Source organism: Quercus lobata, chromosome 1, assembly GCF_001633185.2.
Source record: "Quercus lobata isolate SW786 chromosome 1, ValleyOak3.0 Primary Assembly, whole genome shotgun sequence".
NCBI classification, from domain to species: Eukaryota; Viridiplantae; Streptophyta; class Magnoliopsida; order Fagales; family Fagaceae; genus Quercus; species Quercus lobata.
This window is the reverse complement of record NC_044904.1, coordinates 29,309,044-29,321,103: the sequence shown is the minus strand read 5'-3', so window position 1 is coordinate 29,321,103 and position 12,060 is coordinate 29,309,044. Positions and strand designations below refer to the sequence as shown.

Sequence of the window (12,060 nt, the reverse complement as noted above, 5' to 3'; positions counted from 1 at the left end):
TTGTTTAGGTCCGTGAAATCTACACAAACCCGCCATTTTCCATTCTTCTTTTTTACCACAACTGTGTTGGCTAACCATTCGGGGTAGAAAACCTCCTTGATAGCCCCTGCTTTCTTCAATTTTATGACCTCCTCTCTCACTGCGTCTGTGTGTTCTTTCGACAGTCGCCGAGGAGGTTGCTTCTTAGGTGTTATAGTCGGGTTAACATTAAGATAATGGCAGATGAAATCTGGGTCGACCCTAGGGGCCTCATAGGCGTCCTAAGCGAATACGTCCACGTTTTGTCTGAGAAAATCAACTAGCGCTGACTTCTCTTGGAGTGGTAACTCTGAACCGAGCTGAAAAAACCTCTATGGGTCTGATCCGACGAGTACTTTCTCCAGATCCTCACAGCTCACCTCCATGGCTGGTCCTCCACCACCCGAAGCTGGGACCGGGGTCGTTAATTGCTATAAGCGGTTCTCGGCTGAGGTGGAAGGTTCACTATTTGGTCGTCGTGAGATTGCGGACACCATGCATTGCCTGGCCATGGTTTGGTTCCCTATTATTTCTTTGACTTGACCTCCTGATGGATACTTCACTTTTTGGTGCAAGGTTGATGGCACAGCCCCTAGTGCATGAAGCCATGGTCGGGCCACGATAGCTGTGTAGGGGAAGTACGCATCTACCACAATGAAGTTCACCTCCACCACGTCTGAGTCTGTTTGTACAGGCAGCCTAATCATGCCTTTCGGGGTGACAGTTTTTCCTTCAAAACTGACCAAAAGGGAGTCGTATGGCGACAGGTCCTCTGGTTTCAAGGTCAATCCTTTATACAAGTCAGGATACATTACTTCCACGGCGCTGCCTTAATTAACCAGCACTCTTTTCACGTTATAACCTCCAATTCTGAGCGTGACGACTAGGGCGACATCGTGGGGTTGAAGGGTTCCTTGTTTGTCCTCATCCGAGAACCCGATTAAGGGCGTGGCAATTACTCTGGCTCTCTTGGATTCCCTGTCGTCCGACTCAGTCGGGAACCTGCCCACTGACATTACTCTGAAAGGGTTGGAACCGGTCCTTCCAGGTGCGGCAAGAATGACATTTATTGTGCCAATGGGTGGCCTCAATGTACTTTGTCTGGTTTCGATATTTGACTGTTCCTGCCATCCTTCAGGGCGATGTAACAGATGCCTCAACTTCCCTTCTCGGACAAGCCGGTCCAAATGGTTTTTTAGATTCCTGCAATCATCAGTGGTGTGGCCTGGCTCTTGGTGGTACGCGCAATATAGATTCTGATTACGTTTCGAGGGGTCACCTGCCATCCTGTTCGGCCATTGAAAGAACGGTTCGCCCTTTACCTTCTCTAGGATCTTGTGTAGTGGTTCTCGGAACACAGCATGGACCGCTGGTGCCCCAGTAGAACCAGACTGTTCCGAGTAATCTCTCCTCGGCCTATTATTGTTGATAATGCGGTCCGACCTGAAGTCCCTCCTCTCCTGAGGGACAACCTTAGCTTTGCCCTTCCCCGTCTGCTGGTCTTCCTCAACCCTTTTGTACTTGTCAATTCTGTCCATGAGTTGGCGCACGCTGGTGACTGGCTTCCCAGTGAGGGACTTTCTTAAGCCGTGCCCTGTCGGCAGGCCCCTCTTGAATGTACTAATGGCAACGTCGTCGTAATTTCCTTCTATCTCATTATACATTTCCCAGTACCTGTCTGAGTAGGCCTTCAGTGTCTCCCCTTCCCGCATAAACAAGGATAGGAGGGAATCTAGGGGCCTAGGGACTCTGCTGCTGGTAATGAAGCGGGAACCAAAAGCCTGTGTCAGCTGTTTAAAGGAATCTATGGAATTCGGCTTAAGGGCATCAAATCATCTCATCGCCATAGGTCCTAAGCTGGACGGAAACACCTTACACATTAATGCCTCGTCCCTGGAATGGACGGTCATCCTCTGATTAAATTGGCTTACATGCTTTACTGGGTCAGTCCGATCATTGTATATGGCAAATGTTGGTTGATGGAACCGCCGAGGAAGCTCTGCCCCCTCTATTCTACGCGTGAAAGGCGACTAGGAGATGCGATCCAGGGCCTTGCTCATGGCATCGTTGGCCAGGCCTTGGTAAGATGGGCTTTTGTGGCCGCGTTTGCGAGGTCACTTTTCCTCGTAGGAAAAAGTATCGCTTGGAGGGGTTCTTGATCTCTGCCTGTATTCATTATACTCATCACTGCTAGTGTCCGAGCCGGGTGACGGATTTTTTCGCTGCGCTCGGCACAGCTTCTTCTTCAAATCATCAATTTCTTGTTGTAAAGCCTTTCGATCGTTTTGCTTATGGGATGCATGACCTTTCCCTTTCGAGCGGCTTCTGCTCGTGTGTGAGGTGTTCACACTGCCATCTCGTTGCTTGTCTTGGTCTTTCTCCCGTTCGAGATTCAAAAAATTGTCCTGTCGTTGGGAATCTGCACATCCGGTTTGGCGCGGACCTGATCCTTCCATTTCTTACAGTTTCACTTGTCGAGACACAAGTTCTCCCCACAGACGGTACCAATTGTAGGGTCGGTCTTTGGGGCCTAGGCCTAACAAGTAAGTGATTCTGACCCAAAAAATCCTAGACAATGAATTTGTAGAGAGCGGGTTATAGAACTAGGGTTGGACGAAGTGAACGTTAGTTAATTGTATGCCATGCAACAGTTTGAACGTAAGAATATCTCCTTAATGTCCACAGGATACTCAATCCGAGGAAACGTATGGGTGCACCTCTGGTTCTGATCAAAGACTATTGCCTTCCTCTTTCTTTCTATATCCTTTTTGTTTTCAAATTTTCGATCCCTTCTTCATGGGGATTTCCTTCTCTTATATAGCCTCCTTAAATTGATAAGAGTCTTACACTTGTTAACCATCTGGACCTTCACTTGAGTATCTGTCCCATCGGACATCCACCTTATCTTTCTGTGAGTTGCATTGGCCAATGTAACACTGTTCACCTGTCTTCTCCACATTAATGCGGCTGGAAAAGTAGCATCCTTGCATTTAATGCAGCAGTTGTGGTCTCCCCCTGGACGTCTTACATTTTCTTCCTTCTTCCTGCTTTGTGAGGCTCATCCTACTACCCACATTTGTTTGGGATGATTCTTCACTGTGGATGGGGCGCATATTAGGCCCGTATTTGGTGTGTCCAAGGAGACATTCCTCCTCGGGCGTCTTTTTAAATAAGTTGGGCTCAACAGGGTTGGGCTGGAAGTCTTTTGGTCCCCCTTTTCCCTTTTGGTCATGGCTGGACTCCGTGCGGGGCCCAAGGCCCATCATTGACTTGGGAATTTTACCCCTACAAATTCCATCTAATTCTTATTTAATTTTAATTTGATTACAATCTAAATTCTTCATCTAATCCATTTAACAAACAAGTTTAAGTTTAAGTAAGACTCTAATTCTATTTGTTCTTATCGACTTATTTGGATAAAATAACAATAAGTATTGTATAAATTTTTTTATAAAGTAATAATTTTACTTTTAGCCTAATTTAAACGTTAATTGTAGGTTTGTGTGTGTGTGTGTGGATAAAGTATCAAATGATAGCTAATATTTATTAACATTAACGTAAACTTAATTAAAAAAAAAAAAAAAATCTAATATAGGTTCAAACAAAAAAAATTAGGATAAAGTAACCCAAAAAAAACTAATATATATATATTTATTAAATAATGACAAATTTTGTAAAAAAATAAATGAAAAATTCAAATCCATGTAAGTTTGAAGAAAAGCATACAAATTTTGTTTTATGATATTGAAAAAAAATATATTAAAAAAAAAATAAATCATCTTATACATTCTGAAAACAAACATATTTATTGCACTCTTGTGAGTTTTTCTATTATTGAACTTGAAGATGTAATGTAGTTCCAAAATGTCGCTTCTATTTTAGGTGATTACTGGAAATATGTGATCCAATCTTATCTCAAACTTGTGTTGTTCATATCTCCAAATGAAAATCAACTTCATCCGAAGCCAATTTTTCTCTGTTAAAGCAAAAAATCTCTTCTTAGAAAGCTAAACTTTGAAAACTGGCGGAAGACTTTTTGCAAAACACCACATAACTTGGGTCCCATGCAAAGCCATTTTAAACGGAGGTCTAGTTAGAAATTCATATAGTCTTAGAAGTTGGACCAACTTGCACCAGTAAAAATTATATATACAACATTATCAGACAGAGAAAGGTCGAATACATCTTGGAGTTTCAATTGATTGGTAACAATTAACAACATGAACGAAAAGGAAATGCCCAGTTTTTTACAACCTGAATCTCTTCATTCAGGTAAAACAAGGCACAGAAGAAAATTTAAAATTTCAGTCATCAAAAGGTCTAGTCCATATCCTTGTCAGTCACCCCACTCCAAGAAATTTAATTTCAAGGAATCAAAATGATTAAAATTAATTATAAGGAAAAATTGATGCATAAATTTAAAATATTTCTGCCCATATTTAACGAGCAATACTGCATTTACGTGCATATTGCAAACCAATATATACAATGACAATAAACGTCCTCAGGTAAACAAAGACCATATGAAGCGAAGGAAATTACATAAAATCAGAAAAACACCCGACTAGGCTCCACAAATATTTATAGCAATGTCACCAGATACAATTATTACTTTTGCACAATTTGGATCCTCTTCATCTTTCTACTTCCTTTTTTTCTTTTTTCTTTTTTCTTTTTTCTTTTTTTGAGTCATCATCATTAATTGCTTTCACATACAGCTCATAGTTCTTGCCAACCACTCAGATCAAAATTTAAAAGTAAAACACACATATATAAGACACAAAGATAGAGCTGCTGTGTTCATTACAATATTTGCCCTTGATCCTTAGTAGGGAACGGCTCCTGTGTGTGTGTGTGTGTCCTAAGACAGTAGCAACAGTCATTGAAGTAATGTAACTTTGAAAGAGCTTGACTGTGAAAATGTCTTTTTATATCATTTTATTTTATTCCTTGAATAGGGAAACAAAAATTTGATTGAAAATGAGCAAAAACCTCAAGTACACGGAGTATACAAGAGATTTTCCTATAACCTTAACAAGAAAAAAAAAAAAAAAAAACCAATTAAAAAAAAGGATGAAGGATGCTGGCAAAAGCAGTCATCTTCCAATCATACAAAACTTAACCCAAATAAAAGACAATACAATATGACCAGAACTCTTGTACTATCGACACAAAAATAAAATAAAATAAAGTTCTTGTGCTACAAAGCAATGGATTCCAAGATTTTTGTATTTTTTTATGGATTTATTATTTTAATTTTTGGTCTAGTGGTTCACCTTTTTCATAATTAATTTTTTTTAATGTTGATGTGTCTTTTTTTTTGGTTATCTTTAGCGCTGACATGGACACTTAAATTTAGACACAGCAACATTAGACATGCCAACAATGCATACCATTAGCCACATATGCGCTTTCTGTTAGTGATTTAATGGTAGAGACCAAATTGAGTGTAAGTTGAAAATAACATGGACTAAAGTGATTGTTATCAAAATATAGTGACCAAATTGACTGTGATCACAAATTTGAAGAACCAAAATGGTATTTTCACCTATTTTATACATGGATATCTTTTTCACATTAAGCATGAAGAAGTGCAATGGACCACGTAGTTCTAGTTGCCGTGTTAATTAACAATGGTGTCTCATATATAGAACAAGTCAATTTTTCTGTAAGTCTTCCGAAAATTGGGAAGATGTAACATATTATCTAACTTGATTTATTATTACTTATATATATATATATATATATATGCATTTCATAATACCTTAGTTTCACACAATATGAAATTATTATACTATAACATAAAAGTAAAATATTTATTTATTTTTATTATCTATTCTATTATTTAATTTTAAGTAAATTAATAATAAAAAAACTATTTACGTATGAATTTTGATTAAGTCGTGCATCATACGAGCATGCTGCTAATATAAAATAAAAGTTGGGTTTAAAAACCATGGTTGTGCCAAGTAGCTTTATTAAATTATAGAAATTTTTTTAGATTTTAAAATATATATAATTTTTTTTTCCCTTATCTTCTTCTCCTATCATTTCTAAGTTAATAAAAATTTTAATTTAATTACAATCCAAATTCTTCATTTAATCTTTTTATTATTAATTTATCTATAATTTCGAAGTGATTTATTTAATTAGCAATTGAAAATCTACTTTATTGATGAGTTATGGATTTGTACCTTTTATTTTTCTTTTTCTTGGCTAAAATTTTGGACTTGGACCTTGTTCTCACAATACAATAATTTTGATATGAAATATTAGGGGACAGAGAAGGAAAACCACCATTTTCTAGGAGTTTGACTTTGACATTTCAAACAGAGCCCATGTTTATAGGAATGTACATTTTTCCCAGTTTTTTCAATGGCGACTGGGCTTACATCACTTCCTTTTCTGGTTACTCTCTACTTCATCCATAAGATTCCATTGATGCTTGCTCAAAATGACCAGTTCATCTACAATGGCTTCCATCAAGCAAATCTGCATCTAGATGGAACCGCTCGAATCCACCCCAATGGTCTATTGCAACTCACCAACAATTCAGAAAAACAACTTGGTTATGCTTTCTACGAACTTCCTCTAAAATTCAACACTTCTTCGGGTTTAACACAGTCTCTTTCATTTTCCACAAACTTTGTATTTGCAATACTTTCTGAAACACCATCGAAAGGTGGCCATGGAATTGCCTTCACCATCAGTCCCTCGTGGAAATTCACCAATGTTGTAGCCAGCAATTATTTAGGACTCTTGAATGCCTCAAATAATGGCCTTTCAACAAACCACTTATTAGCCATTGAGCTTGATACTATAGAGGGTCAAGAATTTCAAGATATAGACAACAACCATGTGGGAATCAATGTGAACAGCATGAAATCAATTGAATCAGCTCCTGCAACTTACTTTTCTGATCAAGAAAGAAAGAATATAAGCTTGGAGCTAGCAAGTGGCAACCCAATGCATCTTTGGATAGACTACAATGAAACGGAAAAACTACTGAAGGTAACACTAGCCCCGACCAGCATCCCAAAACCAAATCGGCCTCTCTTGTCAACACACATCAATCTGTCTCAAATTCTCTTGGAATCTATGTTTGTTGGTTTCTCTGCAGCCACTGGTACAGTTACAAGTGACCACTACATTCTTGGGTGGAGCTTTAATAAAAGTGGAGAAGCACAAAGCCTTGATGTTTCGAAGCTTCCTCAACCTCCCCAACAGAGGAAAAGTAAAGATAAACGGGGACAAATTATCATGATTTTAATCATAGTAGTTGTGGTTGTACTGATATTGGTTACTGGAGCTATTTTCATTTTGAGGAGGAAGAAATATGCAGAAATGCTAGAAGATTGGGAAAACGAGTATGGTCCTCACAGGTTCAGCTACAAGAATCTCTACAAAGCAACCAAAGGTTTCTCAAACAAAGAGCTTCTTGGAGAAGGGGGATTTGGAAAGGTTTATAAAGGAACACTTCGTTCTTCCAATATACAGATTGCAGTCAAGAAAGTCTCCCACGATTCCAAACAAGGGATGAAGGAATTTGTGGCTGAGATCATTAGCATGGGTAGGCTGAGGCACAGGAACTTGGTGCAGCTCCTAGGATATTGCCGGCGAAATGGTGAACTCCTCTTGGTCTATGATTATATGCCCAATAGAAGCCTTGACAAGTTCTTATATGGCAATGAAAAACCAAATCTTAACTGGCTTCAACGGTTTCAAATCCTCAAAGGAGTAGCATCTGGCCTTCTCTACCTCCATGAAGAGTGGGAACAAGTTGTTCTACATAGAGATGTAAAAGCAAGCAATGTTCTATTAGATGCCGAATTAAATGGAAGGTTAGGAGATTTTGGCCTTGCCAGATTATGCGACCATGGTGCCAATCCCCAAACCACCAATGTGGCTGGAACTGTGGGTTATTTGGCTCCTGAGCTTAATAGAACAGGAAGGGCAACCACTTGCACTGATGTGTTTGCTTTTGGGGCTTTCATGCTTGAAGTGGCTTGTGGAAGAAGGCCAATAGAGATACAATGTCTGCCTGCAGAGATGATTCTGGTTGATTATGTCTTTCAATGCTGGAGAAAAGGAGCCATCCTGGATGCTAGTGATCCTAGATTGGAAGGTAGTTATGTAAAAGAGGAAATGGAATTGGTTTTGAAACTAGGCCTGTTTTGCTCACAGTCAATGCCAGCAGCTAGGCCTAGCATGAGGCAAGTGATGCAGTTTTTAGATGCTGATGCTGATCTGCCGGAGTTGCCACATGACGATGCTTGTTTTGGTACATCTACAAATAGTGAAGCATATGGTTTATCGCTATTTCCTTCATCTAGCATGGGTTCTGCTCCTTCCATGTTTAGCACTGATTCAATCCTCAGAAGTGGTCGTTGAATTAGCTGTACGACATGCTATGGGCAGAATAGATCTTGCATCTTTGCTTAGTACCAAAACATTCAGTGGCACACAGAGCTAGAGATGGGAGGTATGCAATTTCTTTCACTTACTAAATAAACTGATATTAGGTAGTAGTCTACTCAAGCTCTATGTAGTACAACAACTCAACAAGATTAACTCAGCTGTTGCAAGCTTTTTAGATCAATATTTTTGTAGTGTATTGCAAAAAAAAAAAAAAAAAAAAAAAACCCAGATCGCGTGGTTGATCAAGTTTCAGATTACTAAAAAGTGAAATCCCACAGCTATTAATCATTATGTGTGAAAATGATTGTTTGTGAAAGGTGTAATTTAGATCCCTTGGTCGATTTTATGGGGAACTAATCAACTTTGAAAATTAACAGTACAAATGCAGATTGATTTCCGGTTAATTATTAATTACCACAGTAAACAAGTCAACAATTATAATCAAGGTGTTCTAACACAGTCCATTGTTGACGAAGTGGAAAACTTATGAAGGCATTCCAAAGATACCAATATTGGGCTTAACCCCAGCCACAAGAAGTAACTGACTAATAGAATCGAAGCTTTACAATTTGAGATATAGCCATGGCTCAAGATTCTACGCCCAATAGGTAACTGACTCTTGTGACCCCACAATCAACTCCAAATCACTTAAAACTCTTCTTTTATGAATACTTTCCACTAACTGTGTTTGTTAATCCATGAGGCCATATTTTTTCTCTTTGAATTGCACTATTTTGCTCTAGTATAGCCTCCTTGCCTTTAAAAGTTGTGCAATAAGTGATTTATATAAGTGCAAAAAGTAGAGTTAAAACCTAGCTGGAAATCTTCTCCTATCAAAATTTAGACTCAAAATCGTGGAATTTTTCACTATAGTACTTCTCAAATTTAACATTCATGTGTCAACTTTAAATCTCAATATCTCACTTGATTCAAAGCCAAATTAGATTCCAAATTAGATCAAATTTCAAATGGTCTATTTTGAAACCCCGGATATCTACCTTCCAATGAAACTAGTTTCACTCAAACATTCAGTTTGGTGCAAAAGAGATGGGTAAAAGATCATAAACACCTTATCTTGAGCATATCGAAACTTTTTTTTCTTTGAGCAAATTCTAAGCCGGACTCAACCCACTTTTGATATCAATAAACTACACAAATAAAGTTTGCTTTCGCAATATAGTTGCTTGAATGGTTTATAATGAACTGCAGTGGTGTAAGGGCATGGAAAGGAGTTGAGTGTGTAGTACTGAAAAGGTTTTTTTCTTTTTCTTTTTTCCGAAGAAATTTTTTTTTACTAAATTGGAATCAAATCTATATACCGGCATATTTCAACCCTGTGAACTTATTAATTACCATGGCACACGTTGAGATCAAGGTTCTTAAATTTTCAAGCATCCAAGAGACTTGCAAGACATATCCTTTTAATTGGAAAAGAAAAAAAAAATCTTTTTTTTATTTATAAATTTTCTAGATTTTTTTTTTTTTAATTTCAGAATTTCAAAAATAACAAAACGTAGTCATTCTGGGGAACTTAAAGGCAACCTACCTAATGGAGTGGACAAAAGGACTACATTAAACACAAATTAAAGTTGGGCAAACTGAAATGACCAAATTAAAAGTTACAAGACTGAATTGAATTTTAGGCAAAATTGAATGATGCAATTTGTAATTTAGTGAGTATATTTTTACCTTTTTATTAGATTGTAACTTACACTTTAATTATTGTAATCTTCATTTTTTTTTTTTTTTTTATATTATAACAAGGACCAAAGTTATGTATTTTATTACTTATTCATAAAAATAAATTTTTTATCTGATTTTCTTAATTTGTTTTGTTTATAAATTAAAATAAGTGACGACTTTGTTGTAATTGTAAATCCCTCAATTTAGGTAAATAATAATCAATAGTTGAATCTCTACCTTGAGATTCACAATTATTATGGTGATGAGGTTTCATCCCTAATTAAATTCTAATTCACTTCAAATCATGGTTCTCAGTTGTCGCTATTGTATTCTTTTCTCAAAATTAAATAAATAAATAAAATAAAATAAAATAAAATAAGAAGAATTGTTGTATTCAAATCAACTAGTAAGAGCAATGGCATTAGCATTGTTGTAGTGATGGCTGATATCTTTAGAGAAATACTTGAGGTTGCCAAACAATGAAGAAATTGCTAGATTGTTAGCCCATGTCCAAAGCCGTGGATTTCCAGGGATGTTTGGGAACATTGATTGGATGCATTAGAAATGAAAAATTGTCCAGCTACATGAAAAGACGTGAGCCAACTATTATTTTGAAAGTGATGGCATCATATAATCTTTGAATTTGACATGCATTTTTTTGAATTATCTAAGTTAAATAATGACATTAACGTGTTAGAGCAATTTCATATATTTTCCAAGCTCGCACAAGGACATGCTTTTTCAGTTAATTACTTAATCAATGATAATGATTACACGATGGGATACTATCTTGCCAATGACATATATCCAAAGTGGTCAACATCTATAAAAACAATCCTTCCTCCACTTGGACAAAAAAGGAAATTATTTGCAAAATCTCAAGAGTCAAGAGGCATATAGGAAAGATGTAAAGCATGTAATGTAATTGGAGTGCTTCAAGCACAATTTGCATTTGTATGTGGACCTACACGATTTTTTTCAATCTTGAAATGCTCCAAAACATCACGAAAGCATCTAAAATTCTCCATAACATGATTATTGAAGATGAGCGAGATGAAAATGAAGCTATAAATTTCGATTATGAACAAGTTGATGAAATCCTCATACACAATGTTGAACAAACACTTAGCAAAGACCTTTTATTAAAAACTAGATTCTTTAAATTACGACACTTTACAAGCACTAATACTTTGACTCACTAACACTATTGCACGCATAGCACCTTTCTTTCACTACACGCGACACTTACTCACAAAATACAATTGCACACACTTGACACCTTACTCCTAGACACCTAGTTACTAACCCTATGACACAACCACTCTTGACTTTCTTTTTTTCACTTCACACTAGTCTTGGTGCTTACCCGTACTTCACCTCACTTCACACGTCTAGGTCTTAGTTTATTATTTATTATTTTAATTTCTAGCCCCTTCTAGACTATTACAAAAGATTTATGGCTGAGTTTTACTTCTACATAGAAGTCTCTAGAGAATTAAAGAGAGACATCTCATAGAAAAATCCGGAATGCAAGAGAATTTTCTAGAGAATGAGAGAGGCAGTGCTTGATTTTTTACACACAAGTGTCACACGAGCAAGTTTTTGGAATATGCTCAATGCAATAGAGACCAAGAAGTTCATTCTCAACACTAATTGGACCTCGTCAAACCTTGATGGCAATTACAAAGCGAGTTGTAGGAACTTTGAGTGTGTGAATTATGGATAGGAGTTTTTATTGTAATTTGATATGAGTCGTGCATGTGAGTTTTCTATGGACTACATTGGTAGTTTAGTAATTTCGTTCAACTTAAACGACTTCTATGGACTACATTGGTAGTTTCCATTGCATCTATCATACTCTTCAAAGAACCTATACGATCGTTAAGGAAAAAATTTTCAAAAATATGATTGTCACAAAAAAGAAAAAAAGAAAAAGGATTT

At 37.0% G+C, this 12,060-nt stretch overlaps 3 protein-coding genes across 3 annotated transcripts; 1 reads left to right on the top strand and 2 right to left on the bottom strand.

Moving 5' to 3' along the window:
• Positions 1-449: 449 nt before the first annotated feature.
• Positions 450-830, bottom strand: LOC115952146. Its single transcript, XM_031069226.1, has one exon. The coding sequence runs from the start codon at positions 828-830 to the stop codon at positions 450-452; it is 381 nt and encodes a 126-aa protein (XP_030925086.1).
• An 18-nt stretch (positions 831-848) lies between these two features.
• LOC115952136 lies at positions 849-1,304 on the bottom strand. The gene has a single exon (XM_031069216.1). It carries the CDS (start codon positions 1,302-1,304, stop codon positions 849-851), a length of 456 nt encoding a protein of 151 aa, XP_030925076.1.
• A 5,000-nt stretch (positions 1,305-6,304) lies between these two features.
• LOC115986086 (L-type lectin-domain containing receptor kinase IV.1-like) lies at positions 6,305-8,637 on the top strand. Its single transcript, XM_031108950.1, has one exon. It carries the CDS (start codon positions 6,394-6,396, stop codon positions 8,407-8,409), a length of 2,016 nt encoding a protein of 671 aa, XP_030964810.1. The 5' UTR covers positions 6,305-6,393; the 3' UTR covers positions 8,410-8,637.
• The last annotated feature ends 3,423 nt before the right edge of the window (positions 8,638-12,060 follow it).